Source organism: Rhamphochromis longiceps, linkage group LG2 (assembly GCF_057381845.1).
Source record: "Rhamphochromis longiceps isolate RC_006_pf linkage group LG2, R_longiceps_female_GT1.1, whole genome shotgun sequence".
Taxonomy (NCBI): Eukaryota; Metazoa; Chordata; class Actinopteri; order Cichliformes; family Cichlidae; genus Rhamphochromis; species Rhamphochromis longiceps.
Window position 1 is genome coordinate 32,867,958 of NC_140558.1, and position 24,066 is coordinate 32,892,023.

At 43.3% G+C, this 24,066-nt stretch overlaps 3 protein-coding genes across 5 annotated transcripts in view; 2 read left to right on the forward strand and 1 right to left on the reverse strand.

The window, feature by feature from the left end:
- Positions 1 to 213: 213 nt before the first annotated feature.
- On the forward strand, positions 214 to 6,801 carry LOC146677562 (myozenin-2-like). 2 transcript variants are annotated; one of them, XM_085423923.1, is made up of 6 exons: positions 214 to 320; positions 2,073 to 2,166; positions 4,113 to 4,261; positions 4,507 to 4,660; positions 5,236 to 5,419; positions 6,189 to 6,801. In XM_085423923.1, exons 2-6 carry the CDS (start codon positions 2,085 to 2,087, stop codon positions 6,370 to 6,372), a joined length of 753 nt encoding a protein of 250 aa, XP_085280049.1. In that variant the 5' UTR covers positions 214 to 320; positions 2,073 to 2,084; the 3' UTR covers positions 6,373 to 6,801. The 2 variants fall into 2 exon arrangements, with proteins under 2 accessions (XP_085280049.1, XP_085280059.1); XM_085423933.1 differs by having other exon boundaries at positions 4,507 to 4,588.
- rbm22 (RNA binding motif protein 22) lies at positions 6,795 to 12,592 on the reverse strand. Its single transcript, XM_085423899.1, has 11 exons — positions 12,515 to 12,592; positions 11,343 to 11,396; positions 11,207 to 11,236; positions 10,935 to 11,067; positions 10,736 to 10,836; positions 10,364 to 10,536; positions 10,028 to 10,228; positions 9,023 to 9,187; positions 8,560 to 8,648; positions 7,636 to 7,764; positions 6,795 to 7,482 (listed from the first exon to the last, which is right to left on the reverse strand). Exons 1-11 carry the CDS (start codon positions 12,566 to 12,568, stop codon positions 7,328 to 7,330), a joined length of 1,284 nt encoding a protein of 427 aa, XP_085280025.1. The 5' UTR covers positions 12,569 to 12,592; the 3' UTR covers positions 6,795 to 7,327.
- An 88-nt stretch (positions 12,593 to 12,680) lies between these two features.
- Positions 12,681 to 24,066, forward strand: part of ndst1b (N-deacetylase/N-sulfotransferase (heparan glucosaminyl) 1b) — a 49,844-nt gene continuing 38,458 nt past the window's right edge. Inside the window, exon 1 of one of the 2 annotated variants that reach the window (XM_085423887.1) lies at positions 12,681 to 12,702. The gene's annotated coding sequence lies outside the window, so the exon portion shown is untranslated. Of the gene's footprint in view, positions 12,703 to 15,013; positions 15,193 to 24,066 lie in introns of those variants that run through there. The other variant, XM_085423879.1, reaches the window with a different exon arrangement.

A 24,066-nucleotide genomic window follows, 5' to 3' on the forward strand; every position in this document is an offset into this window, starting at 1 on the left:
TTTTATCATCACAGAAGCTTGAGGTCAGGATGTAAATCTTTGTGCTCGTCCCTTTCCCTAAATCGCTAGTGCCACCCCTCCTCCTCAAATACTCCCTCGATCCATCCTCGCCCTCTTACCCCTCTGCTAAAATAAACTCAGTGAGGTAAGCACTGGAGGCATCTTGGGATGAGTTTTATACAGACTGCTCCCTCTGTGCTGAGGAGTGTCAGAGTGGAGCGTGGAAGCATCCCAGCAACAGTAAAAGAACAAACCACACAAACACCCCAACCAGCTCCAACACCCGGCAAACAGGCAGGCAGCAGAAGCAAGAGAAGCAGGTAAGGACTAAAATAAGGGGAGTGCAAACCTTTGTATCATCCAAATAAGGAGTGACATAAGACACAGGATTCATAAATGACTGTTTATCAGAAGCATGACTGAACAGCTAAGTGAATATTTTTATTTTCATTGTAAAGAAGTAATCTGCCCGTTTTGTTTAGACCCATGACCGGAGTACGTGTGTACCAAAAAAAATCTGCAGAATATACATTTTTTTCAAAGAAAGCTGGGCCACCTTTTAAAAAAGAGTATGGTGATGCAGTGCAAATCATCATTGACTATATGTATGTGAAATGAGTGCAGATTAAATGTAAACACTGACATGATTTTATTAATTTTTAACTTTGTTTTGACAAAAACTGTTTTTTATACTGTTTTTATACAGTTTTTTGTTTTTTTGGTTGGTTGGGGTTTTTTTTTTAACTTTTCTACAGGCGACAGACAGCCTGTAAGGGTTTGAGGACTTTATTGACCAAGTTTATTATTTTCTTGTACTCACTTGATATACGATTTCAGCTACTTAACGGTTTGCGGTCTCCCTTGTCATAATTTGGGTTTCATGGTGCACCAAACGCTCTCAGTGACTGACAGGCCCGGACTGCAGGCACCCAAGTTTAGAGCCCAGAGTCTTTAACTTTACAGTCATGATCTTATGAATATGGTTTAGTTTTAGTAAAATAATTAAGACCTTCTCTTTTCGTAATTTTGCCTCTGTGCACCACCACAGTGGATTTATGATCAGACAGTCATGTGACTATAGTGTAGCCTTTAGGCTTTAATTTGAGGGGTTTAAAAAAATACATGAACTCTTTGGGAATCACAGGCGTTTTTAAACACAGTCCCGCATTTTCAGAGGATCATAAGTAATTGGATTTTGATTTACAAGCAGGTTCTTGACCAGGTGAGGCCTATCTCTGTTGTTATTCTGTGGCAAATTAAATATTAAAGATCTGAAGTAGCCAAATTAGTACAATTGGTATTTTCTTAAAATAGACAATCCTTATATTTGTATGTATGTTACTTTGCCCAATTATTTTTGAGGACTGTTTATAAAATTGGCTGCGATTCCTTGAAAGTTAATGCCATACTTTTATAGAACCCCTTGAATTAAAGTTGCACTTCAATCTGACTGTGTGATTTCAAATCTATTTTGGTGTACAGAGACACAGCTACAAGCGTTGTGTGATTGTCCAAATATTTATGAACCCAACTGTATGTTCCGATGCCTGTGTATAACGTTCAGCATCAATAATGCCTCTCCAGATTTGCATAATATGGATAGTCTCTGCAATTTGCAGGTAGGTGCTTTCCACCTCTAAGCTGGATAGTCCCTTTCTTTTTTAACCCACAGGATGCAGAGAATTTGTGCAAGAAGTTGTTTATAATCCATCTGACCAAAAGATAATTCTCTACTTAACATATTCAGTATGAAAAAAAAATTCAGTTTCTCGTTTAAGAAATTGGTTTTCGATCTTTTGTAATTTTTTGTAATCTGTATTTCTTACATTTTACACAGAATCCAAACATTTTTCTTTAAGTACTGGGTTACATTACTAAGGATTTGTGGCATATGGGTGAGGGGTGGCATAGCTAAGTTTTATCAACATCAGTGATATAAAAATATCTAATTATAAAATGTCACTAAATCAGAAAGAAAGAAAGACAGATTAGAAAGATTCTATGTTTATGTTATATGGGAGAAATTACACATTAGCCCTTATACTGATGATGAAAATGTATGTGTTCCTTAGAGGAAGCTGTGAATGATGATGCAGTCAGACGTGAATCACATGACTAAGCAGAGGTTGTTGCAGACTATGGGTCTGTCTAAGGAAGTCAGGGGAGGTAAGTGTATTTTAGATGCTTTGTTTTATTACTGCCTATGTCAGGGCATCAGGAAATAGAACTGACATATGTGTACAAAACATTTGCATATTAGTTTCAATGCTTTTATGCACGTTGGTCTACTTCTTCTTTTAGTTGGTCCCTTTAGATCATCTACCTTTATCCCATTATCTCTCACAGAGGCTCTCTGCATGTCCTCCTTCACTACATCCATCTTCTCTGTGTTTTTTTTTCTCGTGCCTCTATATTCAGCATCATTTCTCCATTATCCCTCTTCTATACGACTCATTCGAATCTTGTACATCCTGGTCACTCCCAATGAAAGTCTTAACATCTTCAGCACCACCTTCTGTCTTTTTGTCAGAGACACCATCTCCAAACCATACCTCATAGCAGGTCTCACTACCATCTTAAAAACCTTCCCTTTCCCTTCTGTCACAAATCCACCCCTAACACTCATCTCCACCCACTCCACCCTGTCTGCACTCTCTTCTTCACCTCTCTTGTGCACTGTCCATTGCTTTGGATCACCCCAGATATTTAAACTCATCCACCTTTACTGCATACACTCCTTGCATCTTCACCTTTCCACCTCTGTCCCTCTCATTCACACTCATGATTTCTGTCTTGCTTCTACTGACTTTCATTCCTCTTCTCTCCAGAGCATACCTCCGCATCTCCAGGCTCTCTCCCATCTGTTTGCTATTCTCACTACAGATATCTTCTGCAAACATCATAGTCCACAAAAACTTGTGTCCGATCTCATTTGTCAGCCCGTCCATTCAATTCAATTCAATAAAACTCTATTGATCCTGAAGGTTGACCCCGAAGGAAATTGGGTTAAGGCTGCCGACCTTTGCCAGCGCCATTTTTTTTTTCCATCAATCATTGCAAAAAGGAAGGGGCTGAAAGTAATCCCACTCCCACCTTGAACCCTTCTGTCACTCCTACCACACACTTCACCAATCTCTCACTGTTCTCATGCAGGTCTTGTATCACCCTCACATACCTTCTACTCTTAACTTCCTCATGCAGGATCACAGTTCCTCATATTCCATAAAATAACGTGTGGATATGAGCCCATGTCCCATGTGACATATAGCATATCTGGGACCAACAGATTGAACTGAGCCAAACATCAGCATATGCTGGCCCACTGCCTGGAGAGAAATGAACTGTAGTATACTGAAATCCCCGGAAGGCCAAAGTGCTGTTGAAATTCTCTGCACATTCCAGTGGGGACCATCCCATTTGCACTGTTTGTTTTCCAGTTTTGGCCGCCAGCTACACTTTGAAACTAAGTCTCCTAAACTCAGCAAAATGTGACTCCCACCACTGAATTTTACACAAGCTGATCAAAGACAGCTCCTCCAGGATGGCACATGCCCAAACCTCCCCGAACACTTATCATGTGCAAGTAAGAGAGCCGCTCTTACACAAGTCTTTCATCCAAAGAGCCTATTTATATGCCGGTTACCCATGCAACCTTGGACCACAACAGACATTACACACCTCTTGACATCACCTTGAGGTTATTTGAGACCCTCCACAGTGCCGGGATATCACACAAGAAGAGACCCTGAGCAAAAGCTCTGAGGATACCAACTAAGTGAGGCTTCCCATGCTTTTACTTTTATATATAAGTCCCTCTCAGCTGTTTAATGTTGACAGAAATAAGAGGACCAGAGGGAACTTTATGATTTGCCAAAGGTCCTTAATAGCCTGTTGTTACTGCCCTTCTCCTTCCAAACGTCTGCAAGTTGCTGCCATCATTAATTAGCACCAACAGCTAAAAGTATTTATGGAGGGTCACATCCACGCTGCCTCACTGCACAAAATCTTGAAGCAAATTATTTTCTGTAGTATGAGCTGTAACTTAAAAAAATGCCACGTGTAATCAGTTTTTAAAACATGAGTATCTCTTTGTGTATTCTGTTTTGCACAAGGTTTGAACCTGGGGAAGAAGATTAGCGTTCCAAAAGACGTGATGATGGAGGAGCTCAACCTTCTCTCTAATCGGGGTTCTCGCATGTTTCAGGAGAGACAGAAGAGGGCTGAGAGATTCACAGTAGAGAGTGCTGCCAACACCAGTAATGTAAGAAAGTGAGAGATTAGGAAACTGTTTCTCATGTGTATACTCTCTTGTAACAGCTTAGTGTGCTACATGGATCGAACAGTTACGATTAATAGCAAAAAAGCATTTTCTTAGCCCTTGTGCAATTTGTAGTACAGCAAGAGGCCACTTTACCTCACATCATGAAGAATTACTGCCATATCAGCATCACAACAAGGAAACTTGTTAGGAAAGTAATAAGTAAATTAACCCAGTATCTTTCCTAGGTTTATGCGGAGCCCATTCCTACCCAGCAAGTCATCCAAGAGGTGCAGGCAGGAAAAGAGAACCAGGCTTTCTCCATCCCTGGTAAGCATAGCCTGGTCATGAACCTTCAGAAGACTGTAGCAAAGAAGGGCAGTCCTGATGTCCTGGCTCCAGGTAATACACGACAATGAAAGGATTGCCAAGGACTGCCAAAAGCACAAGCCATGAGACTTGCTCGTTGCAATGCCAGTGCCTGGATAGAGGAAACGCTTGAGCAATGCATGGTCATTGTAGCACACTCTGGTTTGCAAGTGCTCACCTTTGTTTTGGAAATGCATCGGGCACATGGATTTGTTTGATGGTTATTGGTGCCAGGAGAGTTGGCAGTTTGTAGAAAGCAATTAAGTGTGAGCATCTTTGCCGAGTGCTGTTGTGTATTTGCCCCAACAGAAGGCACCGCTTACACTCTGACTGACAGTGTTTATTATCAGGGATTCACACTGAGATCTAATTACTGTAGTTCCTATTTCCTATTGACAGGGGTGATATCAAACATATTCATATTAGATCTGTGTCTGCTTTAATAAGGAGAGCTTTTATGATTTTTATCTAGTGGGTTTTGAGTTTTTTTTAGTTGAGCTCATTTACATAGAATTTAGCACACACTCACAACTGAAGTCAAACTTTTCTCTTTGCCCAAAGCGGTGTGCTATTTTTAGCCGCTGATACTACATTTTTGCTCATGTCAGGGTATTCCGGCCCTCTGAAGGAAATTCCTCGTGAGAAGTTCAACATGACGGTAATCCCCAAATCCTACTGCTCACCATGGATGGAAGCTTTGGGAGACAATGAGGAGCTCCTGAACACCCTCAATACTCAGCTGCCCCAGCCCCCACAAAGACTACAGGCTTCCAACTACAGGTGCTTCAACAGGTAAATCTGCCCTTTCACCCCAAATAAATCAAAAAGTGGTAAATCTTAGTCTGTTAGAAGCCCACAGTTCTACAAATAGTCCCACAGATGACTTCACCACCTTATCCATCACTATCATATCTTCCCGTCGGCTCCGCTCCATGTTTCCATGGTTTGAAAATTAATCCAGTGTCTGGCTTGCACTTCCTTAGGAGTGACGTATCTGTGATGGCTATTTTGAACACTGGCTCTTGAAAAACGATCTACTGAGGGGTTGCAAGCTTTTAAATGGCCCCACAGGACAAACCAGCACACGAAAGAGAATCACGTCTCTCATGGCACACAAGGAATTGCATCACACAAGCGAGGGCAGGACAAAGGTTACGCTTGGGCAGACGGATAAACGGAGAATATATGAAAGACCAACTGGCTTTACTCACTTGAAGCTGTCAGATAAATAAATTCTGACAGCCAGGTTGAAACTGAAGCCAATGTGGAAGGATCTTTTTACACACTTACAGTTATTATGAAGGCTTAATTAAATCTGAACTCTAACAGTGAGAGCAGCAGTGTTAGTAAAGGAGGTCAAGTTCACCCCCAATGCCTGTTAGGGTTTTTTTTTTTTAACCGTTAAAAGAGCCTTCTGTTTAGAGCAGGGACTTCCAAATTCATATTAGGTATCATGTGAAAGACACCTGCTTTAAGGGAAGGAGTGTAAGCTAACACTTCTAGGTAATGTTCCACCATAAAGTGTTTACTTAACCACAAAAGACTCTTCTTTGTTTCTCAGATCTCCAATGCCATTTGGGGGCGCTGTGGCAAGCAAACGGGTGATCCCGGTGATCAGCTTTGAGGCTGTAGAATCCCAGCAACTTCCTGGCATCGCTCTGGACCGCATGTGCCGTCGCCCCAACTTCAACAGAGCACCCAGGGGATGGGGACCCGATTACTGCCCTGAATCTAATGAACTATGAAGAGAAGCTGACAGACTAAAAGAAGCTAAAGACTGAAACTCTGGCCTATGATCGCTCTTCTCCTCCTACAAAGACGAACCCTCTGTTAATCCTAAAGCACCGCAGGGGAGAAGAAGAAGAAAAAAAGTACTCCTGCATGATATACAAAGTGGTTTTCTACTGCCGAGTGGATTGATGAGCTGAGGCGAACTCCCAAGTTCATTACACACTCAGTCAAGTCCAGGACAATGCTGCCACAGGCTGATCAGTCCTACCTATTGTTCCTGTTTGTCACCTCGAGCAGTATCTGATCCCATCAATGTCTCAATGTCTGCCTGCCCTCTCCTTTCCCTTCACTCTGCAGCTTTACATCTTCTCTATTAATCAGAAGCTGCCAGACGCCGTTATACAAGTAATGATGAATAATGCACACAGAGACGATGGATGGAAAAAGTTAGCCGTTTTAATGACAAATGAAAACAATATTCAAAGAAAGCCTTACAATAAAGTAAGTCAGATGATGTCAGATAAAAAAGTCAACTGAAATTAACAGAATCTAACTGCACGTTATACTACACACAATGTGACAAATACAAGTTTAACCTAAGGAAAAACATTTTATATATACACACACAATGGTTCCTACCACAGGAGGCTTTGAAACCCGCTCTTGTTTTTAAAGTCTTTTAAAACGTTAGGCTCCGGTGTTCAGATGCCGTTTTGGCTACTTTTTGACAACTTGCAAGATCCTGGTTGTCGTCTTTCCAGACACAGATGGTGCTTCTTCACATCATTCACTGCTCTGCAGGTGGAGTATTTAAAAAAAAACATAACAAAAAAACCCGACTGTTTTCTATGCGATGTCCTGCTCCCAGACGTTGCCTTTGGGTTCACTGCCAGTTTGCAATGTGTCCTGACCAGGTTGAATACAAGGAGAAGAGCGACATCTAATAACAGCACGACTTCCCTCTGACTGCTAATCGCCATGACGTGCTCCATGTGCAGCATGGGCACCCATGCGCTGAGGATCCTGAGAGGGGTAGTGGATTTGACCTGGAGGTCTCATGCTCATTGGAGGGGGCATAGGCGGGGCCATGGGACCCATGTGGTGAAACATTGGAGGGCCAAAGCCTAAGGGAGCAAAGGAAATAAACATGCTAAGTATCTACAATTACAAACTGTGTACACCCATGTAAGTGACTAAACCAAGACTGATGCCTTTAAAAAAAAAAAAAAATTCATAAACTATACTATAAAATACACATTAATAAGTCATAATTTTACCTGGAGGAGGTGGATTGATGCCTGGAGGTGGGGGTAATGCAATGTTCATGACAGCAGGAGAGGAGCTGGGGTCAAGGTTGAAGTAGTTGGCAGGAGGCTCTTCATCTAGAGCTGGCGGTGGAGGCAGAGCTAGTGCAAAGAAGAGCAAAGTTTTAGAAACTAAACAGGAAATGGCAACAGGCCAGCAAGATGTTTTTATGTCCGATTTTGCCAAATTAGCCCAATTCTACACGCACAGATTTCATATTAACTCATTCACTGCCATTGACGTCTATAGCCGTCAATTGCAGTGAATGAGTCAATGGGTTTAACTCATTCACTGCCAATGGCTGGCAGTGAATGAGTTAATTGAGAGTTTGTAAAACAACAAATAAGAATTAGATGCAGACATCAAACAGCATGCAACAGCTCGCTTTCTCCTCTGCTCGCTGTGTCTGACAGCTGAACCTGAGCTGCAGTACATACGCAGTCACAGCAGATGAAGTGTCCGTTCCACTTGGATTCACATGAAATCTGCAAATGTGGCAACTTCCTCCAAGGTTGTGTGGAGCTGCACACAATCTTATTTGTGCTCTAAAGTGCAACTACCTTGAAACACTGAAAAAAAGGAACGGCAGACTCTTTGCTTTACTCCAAAAGTCACATTCACTCAGCTTTTTTTCCCCTCTGCAGTGACTCTATTCCCCACCAGTGTCAGTACAGAACTGAAGGTTTAAGGGAGAAAAGCTAAAATGACTGGTGTGGGACAGATGATGAACTGAATAGCTCAGTATAAGATAAATAAGGAACATTTTCAACCCTAAATCAAGCACAGCTGAAATCCTGCCCATACACACCTACCACAAATGCTCAGCGCCGCAAGAACAACTCTAAATGTTCTTCATGCACACACACACACACATCCTCACACTCTTCGAGACTCACCTCCAGGCAGTCCAGGCACAGGATCAAGTCTGGTACCCATCTCACTGACACCATCTTTGATTCCCTCCTTTCCTCTTGCTGCCTGGGACCTAAATGGGCACACAGCACAAGTCAAACAATGACTAATGACACTGCAACATTCACCATCCAGGACAAAATCAATTTTAAGCCTCCTGCCTGACATAATTTGATTCAACTCTTTCTACATTTCCACTTTGAGTCAAGCATTATGTCAGGGCATTACCTTTAAACATGGCAAATTATCACTTTTAAAATTGACATCTTTACCTAAATGGCTCTCCTTGGTGGGGGTTTATGGGAGTTAAGCTTATAAATCAGATTGCAAAATGATGTTTTGTAATTTACATTGTTATGAGCCCCCTTTAATGGATTCAGTACCTTCTGGTGTTGCTCTTAATATTCACAAAGCTGGACAATGTTTAACTTTTGATCGGATTCTTACCTTCCCCACTTGACAGTGAGTCTTCGTCCGTTAATAATGAGTTTGTTGAAGGACTTTTCAGCAGCCGTTTCAGCTGACTGCCGCGTGGCAAACTGGATGAAAGCGCACTGCTGCCTTTGGACTATGGTAATGGTTCGGATTTCACCAAACTGGTAGAAGTGACTCCTGCAATGACACAAAATAGTGAAATAAAAATACTTTGTAAATTTTGCTGTGTTGCAGTAAGTAGAAATAACAATATCCGCTTGTGGCTGTAACCCTCTAGCCGGCAACAACAGCTGTCTAGCCTAATAATACATGTAGCGGAAGCTTTAGAAGAGTTTATTAAGCAGGCACGAAAGATAAGTGTTACCAATTTAGAATCTGACCAAACGTGACATATGACCACAATCTCTTCTTCTTTTCCTGACTTATTTCTTTGAGTAAAAGTCAGCAAATTGCTCTCGTAGAACATCCCATCAGCATTTTGTATTACTGCCAAACGCCCTTGCTATGCATCGCGGAGAAGGAACAAATATACATATGCTACGATCATTACAGTGTAATGCTATGATACATTATATTGTGGCAACATTCTATTCTGACACTGCACCGCTCAATTGAACTGTCAAATGTACAACAATAAACGACTGTGGGATTTCTATAAAATATTCCTATAGGCCATATAAATGTCGGCACTCACAGGGCCCTAGGCAATGTTTATACAAAGTTTCATCAAGATTAGTGCACTTGTGTTGGAGGCGATAAGGAGCATGCAAAGATACATACGCTATGATCATTTTAGTATAATTAGACATTTGTATTTTGTATTATTCTAACCAGCTCATCTTTGTTTGTGCCTGATTTAAATAGTGATGAGAGAGATAAGATAGGAATGGAACAGATGGATGAATAGACAGCCAAAAACACAATGCCTCCAGCCACAGCTGTCCCGGGCATCGAGGCATAACAATAAATTATCACAGCAAGCTGTAAAAGAGGTCATTATGAAACAGAAATGCTTACTTGAGGTCTCCATCTGTAACAGTGTCTCCCAACCCCCCAATGTAGAGAGTGGTGATGGATTTGTCCTCTGGTGGGTCCAGTCGGGGCATAGTTGAAGCCCGCTTTAGTAATTTGTCAGCCACTGGGTCATTGATGCCATAGTAACGATCCTTTATGTTTTGGTCTGCTAGAGGGTCATCAGGATCTGTGGGCTTCTCATGCCTGTGTAAAGAGGGCAACAGAAAAACAATAAATATGATATGAAACTTCAACTAACCCATAGCGATGTCTTAATATATGTGAGCTGATATCAAAAGAAAGAATCAGCTCCATGGAGACTAGCATCATGGCACTCACCTGTAGGGACATTCCTCCCCTCTCTTACACTCTCCCTTGACCCAGAAGGAGCAGATGTGTGGCCGGTTCCTCTTGTAATATGGTGTGGTCCGAGCCAACTTCAGCAACATATCACTAGAACTTGGAGCCTTACCAAGCTGGCCCACTGGCCGAGTGCCATCGGAATTGGCTATCTGTAAACAAAGAAGTCCAGAGAGGCATGATGGATGGAAAATCTCTCTTATGTTTGCTTGAAAAAAAACCACTGGATCAGACATTGGACCAGTAAAGACTGTTATCACTGTGCAAGCATAACAACTTAAAAAATAAACAAACCCAAACCAAAACAAACAAACAAAAAAATCATACTGCAGTCATGAGAAAGGAGCTTACCTCTCTCTCCATGTTCTGTGTGTAGTACTCTTTATTCACATCTGACCGAGGAACCTCATCTTTAACGGAGAGTCCAGTGTCTCGGACTTGGATAGGCAAACCTGTCAAACACAAGATATGACAGGAGGGTTACGCTCAGAACTATATAAATGAGGAGCTCATGAAATCTGCACAGCGACAAAACCCAGAGGAGACTCACCATACTCCAGGTCCAGCAGACATGTCTGACAAACATTTTTCATTTTACTGCAGGTCTGACAGACTTCTGTCTTTTTGAAACGCATCCGTGTTCCTGGACACCATCGGAACACTGTAAAGGGCCGAGCACAGATCTGATAGGCGGAGAGCGACGTATTAGAATAGAATAGCCCTTTATTGTCATGCATCAAAAAGGCCTGTACAATGTGGGCTAAATATGTACAATTTAAACAGTTAAGGCACCCCCCCCAAACAAAAACAAAAAAAACATACCTTGCATTCTTTCCCATATTTTTCCTTGGTCTGTAAAACAAAGCATGACCATATTTGGACTTGCACATTTGCTGGTATTAACACTACAAGCAAATAGTTTTGAATTTGCTATGAAAGCACAGGGATGCTCACTCACCATACGAATGTAAGGATTTTCTCCTAAACATGTCTGACACAAAATTGGAAAATCCTGAGGAGAAAGAAGAACCGTGAAAATCAAGCACTGTAATCTTCGGTTTATCCAACAATTCCTTGAATTAAGTTATTCAACAGATCGACTTGGCTCCCCATCTCTGCTTCACCTTCTGCTGTGAGCACCTTGGCACACGTACAGGTAAGACTGAATACAAGACGTGCTATGGGACCTATTTTGCCATCTGTTAAAGGATGCTGTTTCAGTCCAAGTGCTGGGTGCTGAAAACGGCCTTGCCCTAATCCGTCTCACAGACAGCATCAGCCAAACATCTAAATATAGGCAGATCTTATGGCTGAAGCGACATCTACATAATCTAGGGTTGCAAAGTTTATAGACTAGCATCTTAACAAAACCAACATTGGATAAATGCCCTGTGGTGTCATAGCTCAATAAGGGAAACTGATTTGTTGCCTTATAGGGTAAGTAATGTTTAGGTAGGTCACAAACACGTTTTTTGTTTCCAACTAAGGACTGGTCTGTTTGTGACCTTATATAACAATCAGTCGCTGTTGAATTTACCCAGTAGTGTAAAGACTTTATTTTTAGACTAAATTTTCTCTAATATTTTCGCCGCTGTCAAACCTGCCTAACAAGAAGGTTCGTTTTTTCAGTGTCACTTAGAGCGGTTCCACCCAGGATGATGTGGCTTTTTTCGTTTCCTCATATTCATTTATATAAGCAAATTTTCACCCGCCTACCATCGTTTTAGCATTGTTAGCCTGCTAGTGCTGGCCTTTATAGGTGCAGCCAGTTAACTATCACACAGCGCAGGGTTAGGTTACGTTAGCAATGATAGCTGTAAGCTCAGTCACTGTCGTTTTTACTACACTCTATAATATGGTCTCGTTGGATCCAGTGGAAAAAGGTATGTTCCATGAACTAATGTAAAATATCGAAAGCAATAATGTACACAGGTGAGCTAATGAAGCTAGCAGCCACGCTTCTACAACTAGCTACCGCTAGCTAGCGGAAGGCTAACTATCGAGAAAACTGACTAGTTTAATAAAAAGCTAGCGTGTTTCGCGATTATATTAACTCGTGAAATGAAACGTAACATAATGTGCTTCAATCATTGAAACCACTCGGCAACATATAACCCCAATAAAACGTACCGCGTCTTCCCAGTTCTGTCTGTTGTAAGTGTTGGAGCCTAGGGAAGTCGCCATTTTGCAGACTGTGGATCAACCGGAACGGGTTGCCAGGTCTGTGCGTGAAAAACCACCCCAATAGCCAATCAAAACTGGCGCCCACATCAGCCAACGCTGGTAGCGGTACAGGCAGCGGCTGGCAGAGAGTACCTGTAAGTGGATGACATGTGAACTAGAACCAGTTTGCTGGGATATGTAAACATGTATATAACTGCTTAGTCATGTATGCATTGTTTCATTTCAAAAATGAATTTGTATTTATAGATGTACATGTAAGTTCCTTCGAAATGTGTCTACTTAACCAATAATTTTTACCCTGCAGCATTTTAACTGTAGCCCAGTTCCGGGAAAACTGCAGAACTGGCAACCCTGCAGACCTCGCTCTACACTGGGCGAAAGGCGACACATTTTTAAATTGACTATTGTTTTTACTTTTAAGTCTAGGATGTGTTCTATCAGGAGTCAGTTTGAGGATGTGTTTCGTTTAGCGGGATGTGGGAATCTTGTGTAGTCTGCGAGACTACAAAAGCCCACAATGCACCGCGGGCCAGATAGCCACGTTTCACCTAAGGATGTCGCTCTATTTCAAGAAACTATCAGGTTTACGATAAAATAAAATGGGAACGTAAATATCAGAGAATAACTGTCAGTATAGTAGAAATACTAACCCCGACTCGTCCATCTGCACCTTGGGTGTAAACCTGAGTGTGTTTTTGTTGTGTGCTTTTCCCTTTGGCTCTATGACACGAACTGTTAATTGTGAAGGTGTATAATATTAATTTACCCCAAAAACAGAAAACGCAACTGGTGTTTTTTGAGTATGTCTTAAAAAAAATCAGTGACCTAATATGATATGGCTTACAGCCTGTGGGGAGGTTTAAAATGACTTTAATGCTTTATTTGCTTAACTGAGGTGCTGATACAGAGATATTTGTTGTAAACAAAGGCTGTAAAGCGCTATTTCCGGAGACAGGGAAAAACAGAAGACAGACAGACTGCTTGGTTGATGTGTGAGAGCTCGTGTAGGCCAATTGTGTCCTCGACACACACACACACACACACACACACACACACACACACACACACACACACACACACACACACACACACACACACACACACACACACACACACACAGTTTGTCTATCCACCTGCTCTGATTCAGGTCAGGGTGTCTTTGCGGTGTGAAACTCCAATTAGTGGGCCAAAGGATGTTGAAGATTACAGATGGCAACTAAGTCCCTAATGTTTATTTAAGGTCAGAGAGGTTGTGGAGTCAGAGGGCAGGGATTAGATGGAGGTCTGGAGCACTGGCAGCATGCAGCTGCCCTTTAGCAAGTCAAGATGAAGCGTCTGGGATTCTTTATGATCACCTCCAAGTGGAAAATCCCCATGTTGTCCTTTTTCTTTTGATCTCTTACCTAGATTTAGGATTTCAAGTGTAAACTGGTTGAATTCTATCAGATAGGTGGCTCCATTTGTTAATGATTGAGGGTTTGAGTAATCATATTTACATAATAGGGGAGCAGAAATTTCCACTGGCCTTGTCCTGTTGTTTTTCTTCAAATGGGGTGAACAGACAGTCTCTTGCCCTATAGCACAACAAAGCAAACCTTTTGGGCACAGCCCTTTTGTCCTAATGAGTTTTCTGACCCTTTCTCCTTGATCATGTGAGCCAGTTGTTTTGAAGAACGGCTTTGTCTCGGATTAACCGGCCTGTAATTAAAATCACCAACTGCAAGAGTCACAAGGTCAGAGGACGTGTAGGTGTGCTGCCGCATCTCAGATGCTTCGTGTTACAGAGCTGCTTCAAGAAGTCATCGCCTTGATACTGTGTGAATCTGTTTGGCACATGACACGACAGACAGTTGGTTGTTATTTAGGCTATTATGGACCGTCGTCACCAGTTTTATTGCAGATGATTCAAAGATATTGATGTTTGCTGTGAAATGTTTTGTATTATTAAGCATCACCAAGACTATGGTTGCAAATACAAGTATTCCATTAGACATATCCTTCACAAGATAATGAAAATACCGTAGTGTGAAAGGATAACTGTAGTAATGCAGTGATAAAGCCACTATGACTCAACACTGTGTAAGTGCTTCTTATAAGGAAACAGAGACTGATGCAAAACCGGTTAAATGACCTAAATGTTGGCTCCTTGTGCGCATAGCATTCCTTTCCCTCAACTACCCCTTTTCCTAAAAAAATATATCAAAAACTTTTAAGTGCAATTGTAATAGTTTTCGACAAATGTGGAAGCACAAGAAGACAAATAATCTCCGCATTGTCGATCAGGGACGCTCCCGCAGTAATCTCCTGCAGGAACAAGATCGCACAGTGATTTCTTTGAGGAGTTCTGTAGCTTGCATGCATGCATGCGCATATCAGAAGGAGGAAAAATGCGCCGCGCTGGCGCCTCCTGACGACAGTTATGGGCTACTGCCTGTGCACAGAGCTGCAGGAGACAGGGTCTTTCTCACATTTCCCGATTTCTCCCAGCCGAGTCCGCTCTGCCCGCTTCCACATCACGGCCGACAGCAAACCGAGACGACGTGAGCCCGGCGCGCTTAAATCACCACATTCAACCCGGCCGGCCTCCTGTGCACAACATTCGTGCGTCGTCACATACGGACAAGGTGAGTGAAAATCGACACGACCGCACGGAGCGTCGCGGTGTTTTTGCTATTTGGTAGGCGACCGAAAGCCTCGTCGCTCGGTCTCCCCAGGCCAGGCTAGTTGTCTGGCGCAGACGGAGATGAGGCCAGTTTTTTTTCGGCCTGATCTCCCTCTCTTTCTCTCTCTGCCCACTAGCTGGGAACATAAAGCCCCGGCGTTGTTATTATGGTGGCGGCCCCTCGGCACAGATTTCACGCTCGTCCACGTAGCAGCGGTGATCGAGGGGCTAACGTTATTGTCGTGGAGCGCGTCGGGTGGAAGTTTGTGCTCAGGATAGAACCGCTCCGTGATTTTCACGGGAATTCCTTTATCGAGGGGACCAGACGGCACAGCTCGGCACCGAGCAGAACTGCTTTCTACAACTTTGTGGCTCAGTGTGCACGGTGTTAGGAAATTATCGCCCTCCCATAAGTTTGCGCTATCCGGCCGCAGTGTTAACAGCAGACCTGTTACAGTGCTGTGGTTAAAAAGGCGAATGATAGTGTGCGTAAAATAACAGATTTATGCGAGTGTCTGCTGCGCGTGGCAGAGGTGGACAAAAGATTAGCACGGGAGTGTAACTAGTGCTTTAATATGACTTCATTTGATTTAGGTGATCATATTTTTTTCTTGAAACTTGCTTGTTCAAAGCTGTTATTATGGGATTTATCAGATACCTGTAGGAGTCATCTAAATGCTGGTGTTTGTTTATTGATTTTTCTAATTTACTAACTGTTTACAACTAATAATGTGAAGCTGATTAGGTCAAATTATTAACCAGATGAGGGGGTTTTTGTATTCTGAGAAAGTGGGACATTTTCAAATGCACGAGAAAGGCACCCGGTTCTGATATGTTTACATGTGGCTTGGTGGTTGTTGTAAAAGGGCTCCAGCCATGCACAGAAGGAAGGCTAAGATACGATTTGTGTCTTCTCTCTGTGAGCCTGCTTTGTTGCTCTTGTCTGGCGTAAAATAGAGCAAATGCATGCCTCCACCAAGCACCGCATCCGTTAAAAACTATAAACACTTAAAAAAAAAAAAGAAAAGAGAGAAAAAAGGGGGGTAGGCAGTCCAGACCTGCCTGAAATCTGTTGCCTTGGGGCGTTGGAGCATGGAAGTGTGCACCTCAAGTGACTAAGAGATTACTAAAGAACAGTGACTCACGCTCAGAATGTATTTGGCAAAGTCACAAGGACTTTCCCTGCATTTTGCCTCAGCTGCAGAGCAAATTTTTGCAAGTGAAAAGCAGTGCCCTGCTGATTTTATGTATCAAGAGATTCATTTGACCATTGCTTAACTTTTTTTTTCTTTTCCTTTTTTGCTATTCCCAAGCCATGTGTTGTTTATCAAATGTCCCACCCTGCATCTGTGGAGAGAGAGAGAGAGAAAAAAAGTGGGGCTTATTCCATTTTCAGATTATATTTTTTTAAGGAGTGAGGTTGCTGTCATTTGTTTGTCAAAATTTTGTGGAAAGCCAGATCCTAAGTTGTGTTCTATTTATCCGTGCCAACTGTTTGTCTGGTTGTTCTAACCCTCCATCTGACTGCTCCCACTGGCTGCCAACCATGCTGTGATCTAGCGCTTTCAACTGATGAAGGCTGCCACTGCTGCCGCATCCATTTGATCATATATCAACATCTTTTCACTTAGATATACCTGTGAAACAGCGCAGCAGGGCTACAATGCCTACACGCGCGCACACACACACACATACACGCAGGTTGATAAAATAGCGCGGGTATGATGCTGTATGACAGATCGCGTCACCGAGGCGCGTCTTGAGCGTTTATCAGAATGAGGCATGATCACAGGCAGTATGTCATTGTAGATTTTAAGGTTTTAACAGGGAACAGAGGGAGATCGGCTGTCGATCAGAGGCTCCAGCCCTTCGTCGTTGCTTATCTCCTTGTAGAGGTGGATGTAAATTTAATTGTAAGCAGTAACTATCATCACATTTAAAGCTATGTGCAGTAATTGTTGGGAGCTGCAGGGCCCAACAACTTGCCAGCGCTTGTATTTTTCCATGTCACTGCTCCTTGTAGCTCCACTCTGTGTGTGGGGGGCAGACCTCTCTTTAGTGTGAGGCCGAAGCCAGGCATCTTTCCAAACTCAACTCCCCCCCCAACAACCCTCAACCTTCTCTGCTGGTTATAAGCACTGCTTTGTGCCACAGAGCTGCTCCCTATGGTTTTTATTCACATATTACTACAACACCACTAGCTCCACAAGATACTGGAATCTGCAATTCGACGTAAACCCAGCTAGAGCCTGCTGTCTGACAGACAAAGTCAGATGTTCCCTCATTAAAATGAAGCTTTTGGATTAATAAGCCAGAGTTCGAGAGGCAGATTGCGCCACTGTAGCCTCTAAAAAGTAGATTGCGTTTAAGTGTCTTTTCTGTCCCGGAATGTGGAGGTGGCATTTTTGGGCTTAGGCTGGGCTACCATGAGGCGTATTGGAGAGCAGGAGAAAAGTAAATACATTTCAGACAGCGCAGCACAACCGAGTATTAGCAAATGATCCGATATCATCTGTAATCCTCGGGAAAACCTGGAGAGTTGTCTTTGAATGGCGCTAGCGTCCATCCAGACAGTTGGCAGGCGGTAGGGGTGTCCACATGTGCGAGTGGCTGGCGAGGCTAGCTGAATGCTACAGTATGCAGGCAGATCAGATTACTGAACGATTAGCCATGGCCTCCCATCCCCGGCCCGGGGAAATGATTTTCCACTGTCATAATTCCCTAGACTGAATTACGCCGGCCAGTGACTCAGAGATACTCCGTACTACCAGCCCAAGTACCGCATGGTATAACTGTTGCTCTCTGGGGAGGGGGAGATATGTTGTGACCCTTGTTGCACCAGAGCACAAAATCGTTTTTTTTCTATTTGAATTTCATTAAGAGCTCCGGGACCTGCTTTCATGCACAGATGGCAGTGTGACCTGGCTTCAACTTTGGTTGCACAAAAGGTAGAGTTCAGCGTGATGTTTACTCTTTAGCTGGCAGTGTGACGCAAAGGAGGAAAACTGCCCTCAATACAATAAACTGTTCCTCTATTGTGATGCGTGCTAGGCTGATCGGCGATGAGGCAGTGCGAATCAAGCAGGCCTCTAGTGGAATTTTACTGAATGGAAAGCGGAGGGGGTTGGGGGAGGAGGGTGGAAGAGAGTCGCTGGTGGAGGTAGGACCATGTTTCCGAGGTGCATACCCCCTGAGGCAGGAATCCGATACATTCCAGAGGATCCTGTATCCAGACAAATAATGGTAACTGGGGTGTTGTGTTTCATCAAATGACACATGACTGGAGTGTAAGTGCTGGGAAATTAAGACCTATGTCATGGGCTTCGAGGTAGCCGGCTCTAGTTGCCTGAGGGGTCAGAATGAATGCCAGAAAAGCAAGACAGGTCATGAGATATGGCAGGGAACAGGGTTTTTTTTTTTTTTATCACACCCATTTCCCCTTACCACTGCTAAGATAGAGACCTTTACATCTCTTTAGTTGACATGCTCATCCAGAAAAAGATACAATGAATGAATGACGTAGTAGGAAAAACATCAGTTGTGCTCTGATTAGGCCCACAGCGGGAGTTACACTGAACAAAGATTGGCTGTTAAATTGCTTCTAATGAATAACAAAAGAGCCTCGTTTGGCTACCCTCTGTATAAATTTTGATAAGAAGCTGTTTCTCAGGTCCACGGGCTTCTGAATATTGCGTGACCTTGCTCTTCGTACGGGTTTTTACATCTTCACTTTCCTCCAGATCAACAGCACTAAATCAATGGGTTTAATTTTCTACTTCGAGTGGAGAGTTTTCGTGCTCTCCAGCCCCTAAGCTAAAGGCTATTTATACTGCAGACAGAGAAAAAGTATCTTGTTTTATTTAGTGGTCAAAAAACAAGCTGTCGGGTGTTAATGGACTTCACCTCAGCCTTTCCGGTGGACCCTCGGGGTACTGCGCGTTCGTACGCTCGGCAAGGGAGCTCTCGGCACAGGCCTGTTAATGAAGCCATTTTCAGAGATGGAGAGATGCCGTAATGGGAACGCACCACTTCACCGCCGGATATTTTAACCCCCCCATCCTCATCATAAGTGCTATCAGTCATCGGATATGATTAGATTTTTTTCCCTCCTTTGTCCATTTAGATGTTTGGTTTGCTCTTTTTTTTTTTCCAACTGAGTTAGAGATCTGTCAGTGATTTGTCTCGGTGTTGCTTTAAGAAATGCTTTTAACGCATCCAGGTATTTTAAATTTTAAGCCCGTCTTACATATTACACTAGAAATCAATGATGATTATATTTTAAACTATAGGTTTGGTGCTTAAAGCTCATTTACATGAACTTTGAGGGAAGATAGGTAACGGTAGTTGGCGTGGTGGTGGAGGCGGGGATGAGGGTGGTTGTGTTTATTCAGTTGCCGTGGCCCCGGCCGTGTGTGACTGCACTACGCATACCACAAACATACTCTCACCTACTGTCGAACTGGCATGTGTGCACGCTCTCACGCATGCATGTCTCAGTCTGTATACAGTTTAGTTGCAAATAGCATCCATCCCTTACTCTAAATAGAAAAGTTCATCTATTTGCATGAATGTCACTGAGGAACAGGCAGTAGGAGAATTTAAGGTTTAAGTGGAATTTTGCAAGATTTGCAAAATTGCATAACTAATAACTAGTAAATTGTTAAGCAGTGCCATATACCAAATATACATTTGACCACTGCTTTTCATGCATGTGAATATAATATGGGGCACCACTTAATAATTACACTTTTTTAAAATTAATCTAATGATTATTTTTTAATAAGTCAATTAATATAACAGTTGTTCCAAAGGTTAATATGTATTTCCCCACCTGAATACTGCATGTCAGTTATTTAATCTTCACCTAATTTCACTACCTGCCCTGTTAGCACATTAATAATAATACTATTATATTAGCCCTAATAAATAGGACGCCTAATTAGAAAAGTACTGGTCCTGAAATTCAAAAGTATTGCTGTGACACATTGATTAATTGAATTACTTTACGTTACAGCAGCCCTCTCCTTGATTTATATTTAAAAAAAATTTTACTCGGATGATTGTTGTCATAACCAAATTGTTATGACATAGATTAATTTCATTAGTCGGAGTAATGTGCAGTTAAAATAATCTGTGGGCAAGGGAAATAACAGAAATGATTTACATCCTCTACCAACAGTCGTTCATTCAGGCCATTTTCTCGAAATCAATTTTAACGCGTCTGCTACTAACAGAAGGGTTTCTCGTGTTTATAATCGTAATGTACCGTGCTTGGATGAGGACACAAAGTAAACAATACTGTGTCTTGCGCTTGCTGCAGTCTTGACAAAGCACTCTTGGATGCTTTTTCTTCAAGTGCCTGCGCGTAGCAGTCGTACTTGTGATAAGCCATTTTCAATTTGCAGTGCTTGTAGAGCGTCACGTTGTTGGGTCTCTGTCTTAGTACTCACTATAAGTGATCATGGGTGAGTTTAAGCTGCAGCTTGTTCTCCACTGGAATGCATTGTCCGGGCTTTGATTGCGTTGATTACTTGCACCACCCCTAATGTAGTCTCATGCTGTCATTATAAAGTACTTCCCTTTTATGTTTGTCTGACTACAGGCCATGGAAACTACTTCAGTCTCTGCACTGCATTGTTTTGGGTCCCAGTAATCCACCCACCAAGTGTGAAACGGACTCAATGAAGTAGCTTTCACAAAAAGCAAAGACCACACGTGTCACACAAGTACAAGCTCCATCATTTTTTTCTTAATCATGAAGTGAGAATAAATTTAGAATAACCTTTCCAAATTCGGGAGCACTACGGACTACAGCTGCTAACATGCGCACAAATTGTGACCTTCACAAAAGGAGGTGTAGCAGGTTGCATTAGATGTACTTAAGTGTACCAATTTACAGATAACTGACAGTGTAATCAGTGTCTGTACTGTATTTTGCAGTGCTCAGGCCTGTGTTCATGCTGTTTGACGGCTCTTCCTCGAGCCTAAACAAGATCACAGCTTTGACCTCACGCTGTCAGGCAACCCATGTTCTCTGTTTGCCAACTCGAGTTTATGTTTACAGCGCTGTCACGATGAGCCGTGATACTGTGAAAAAAAAAAAAAAAAAAGCAGGCAGTGAACACCTACGCAAAGTCAGGTAGAGGTTTTAGTTTTCCTTTGTTAGCCTGTCATGATAGTTGTTGTTCGTTGGGACGGCAATACAACATAAGAGCAGGCAGATCTGTGGCACGCTCTTTTCTGTTCTCCGTCCAGTTGCTTGAGAGTCGACCGCGCCAGAGTGGTGGCATCCCACCAGGACTGCATTGACTTTTGTAGGGCATCTGGTGCCCAGTGCCCCTGTTCTCTTCTCTTTCCCTCTCTCCCATCTCTTGGCCCCAAAGCAGACGATTTTACCACATCACAGCAAGTCATCTGGTGTCCAGTCGGCTCCCATCTGCGAGTGTATTTGACTTCAGAGCAAACAAAACATTCTAGCATGCAAACGGCCGCTAATACATCTAAACAGCTCGGTCCCGCTTTCTTCCTCCCCCTTCATCTTTGTTTGGAAACTGTGAGTCATCCTCAGGGTTATGGGTCATCTCCATATCAGTTCATAAAATCATACCGAGACACTGAGAATACAGCGCTACAAAGTGACCGCAGCTGATGACACGCCTCTTTTCCATTTTGAATTGCTGAGGTGGAAAGAATTGTGACGGTGCCGACCCCAGGTTTAGCTTCTGGCAGCTCCGCGCGTACCCCTCCACTGATCCGAGGCGGTGCCACGTCTGCCTAGCCTGCTGTCTCTCATTCATCCTGTGTGGCAGAGAGATATGCCTCTGCCTGTGTGTGTGTAGCTGTCCCTGTCTGTGCAGGACAGGTGTTGGCGGAGGTTGGTCCAGACACAGCTGGGGTACCTAGACAGAAGGACGGCTGGAGACTGCAAATGACAGCAGGATGAATGAGCTTTGTTTTGCCAGGTTTTTGGCCAGTTTTTATTCAAAGGGCGCAGCTTCGAGAGGGGTCAGTTGTGACAGTCAGGCGGCATAACGGCTGGCCGCTCTCAGCGGAAAGCGTACGGCAGCGAGCGTTCGGTCCTTGCAGAGAGGCTGGGAGGCTTGTTTGGGTAAAGAAACCAAACTGAAGGAACTTTAGTGGGGTGTGCGAGCCTGAAAACACAAACACAACCCTACCCCCTCTGTGGAGTGTTAAGTGCCCGGATATGTTTGGTGAATGGGACACAGGTGTCTGGGCCGGGCTGTATGTGCCTGGCCAGAGGTCTGTGTTTGTTTTCTCTTAGTAATGGCCTCCAACTCTCTGCTGCAGCTTGACCGAGCTCATTGGCTCTCAGTGGGCCGAGATGGAACCTCCCCCCTTCCCTTTTTCCCCCCCTAAACTGTAGGACTGAGTAGTGGATGAAATAGAGTCAAGAATCTGATAATGATATTCATGACGGGGATCCTGTGAATATACATTGAGCAAGCCTGGCACTTTTTTTTTCACCTTTATTCTTTCCTTTATCCCTCCAATGCCTCTGATCTGCCCCAGCAAAGCAGGCATTTGAAGTTGTGAAGGCTCAGGCTTTTGTGTCGAGTCCTCAAAGTGCTTATGTGACAGGTAGAGCAGAGCTGCAGGGGAGTAATGTGACTCCACTATACGGTCCAAAACCTCCCCATTCGCCATCTTCCACACCCTTGTTTCCCATTTTCTTCCCGCACGCTGGCTTCATCCCCGTACTGACGTCACTTTGCTGAGCTTCCCTTTGTTGAGTGCTAGCCCAAAGGTGCAGTTCAGGCTTTGAGGAAAACACACACACACATATACACTGCTGCCACAACTCTATGCTGTGTCTCCCCTGGGAGTGCAACAGGGTGAGGTAATGACTTGTTAACCCCTCAGTCACCTCCGTGTTTAGCCGTGATAGCGTCAGGAGTGGCAGCTATCATCACCCTCATCTGATTGTTTGAGTAACCCCTTGGTCTTTAGTTGGCCGCGCCCCAGCGCTGGTTTATGATAACCATAGAGTTCATGTCTGGCCTACATAACAGTCTCCCAGTTTCTTGCCCGCCCCTCCACTTTCCTCCAACTCTGCTCTCGTTTCTCCCTGCCACCCTCTGTGCCATTGTTTCTGGTGCCTTCTCCTGAGTGCCCTGTTTTATTTCTTTATTTCACTCATCTTTATAAATTCCAGAATCCATTTCTTTTGCCCCCGGGCACAGTGGGTGATGGCTAGAGAAAGTGTAGCAAATTAAATTTTGTATCCCTATTTTTTTTTCTCCCAGGACATTGTTAGGATGGAACAGCAGAAAGAGAAACAACAGCTTAAAAAGCTAGAGGAAAAAGCCCATTTCCCATGCATTACTGTCTCTGTCCTTAGGGTCAAGGATGGAGTAACACCAACACCTCTATCACTTTTTTTCTTTCTCTCTCTTTAATTTTCCTTTTTTAGTTCGCTCTTACTGCTGGTGTTCGCTCTCATGCGGCCTAACCTGAAGGTCTCTCTGCTCTCGCTACCGCCGCTAACACAATCTGACCCAGTTTATTAGTTTGGGTCTAGTAAATCATTAATCGAGGTTATCTAACTGTTCCTGTAATGATTCCGCCTGGACTCGCGTGTCAGAGCCTCTCTGTGTTTGTAACCAATCAAGCTCTACCCTCACGGTTCTTGCTTGCACACATTTGTACTTTATCATAACCATCGAGCAAAAAAAAAAAAAAGCATCGTCCCTCAAGCTAGACTATATGTTTAATAGGTGTGCTGTGCACTGTAATATGTCATTGTGTCAGAGCACAATACGAGGACTAAGTGCACTGAATGCAAATTAATCTTGTGGGATGGCAGCAGCTGAATAGA

Bases quoted from the DNA above. Each gene is read 5' to 3' on its own strand.
- LOC146677562 (XM_085423923.1), top strand. From the start codon at position 2,085: ATGATGATGCAGTCAGACGTGAATCACATGACTAAGCAGAGGTTGTTG. The intron at 2,167-4,112 runs GTAAGTGTATTT...GTTTTGCACAAG, and splicing joins GTCTAAGGAAGTCAGGGGAG to GTTTGAACCTGGGGAAGAAG. The intron at 4,661-5,235 runs GTAATACACGAC...TGCTCATGTCAG, and splicing joins TCCTGATGTCCTGGCTCCAG to GGTATTCCGGCCCTCTGAAG.
- rbm22 (XM_085423899.1), bottom strand. From the start codon at position 12,568: ATGGCGACTTCCCTAGGCTCCAACACTTACAACAGACAGAACTGGGAA. The intron at 9,188-10,027 runs GTAAGCATTTCT...GTGTCATTGCAG, and splicing joins GTTACAGATGGAGACCTCAA to GAGTCACTTCTACCAGTTTG. The intron at 8,649-9,022 runs GTAAGAATCCGA...GTGCCCATTTAG, and splicing joins CTCACTGTCAAGTGGGGAAG to GTCCCAGGCAGCAAGAGGAA.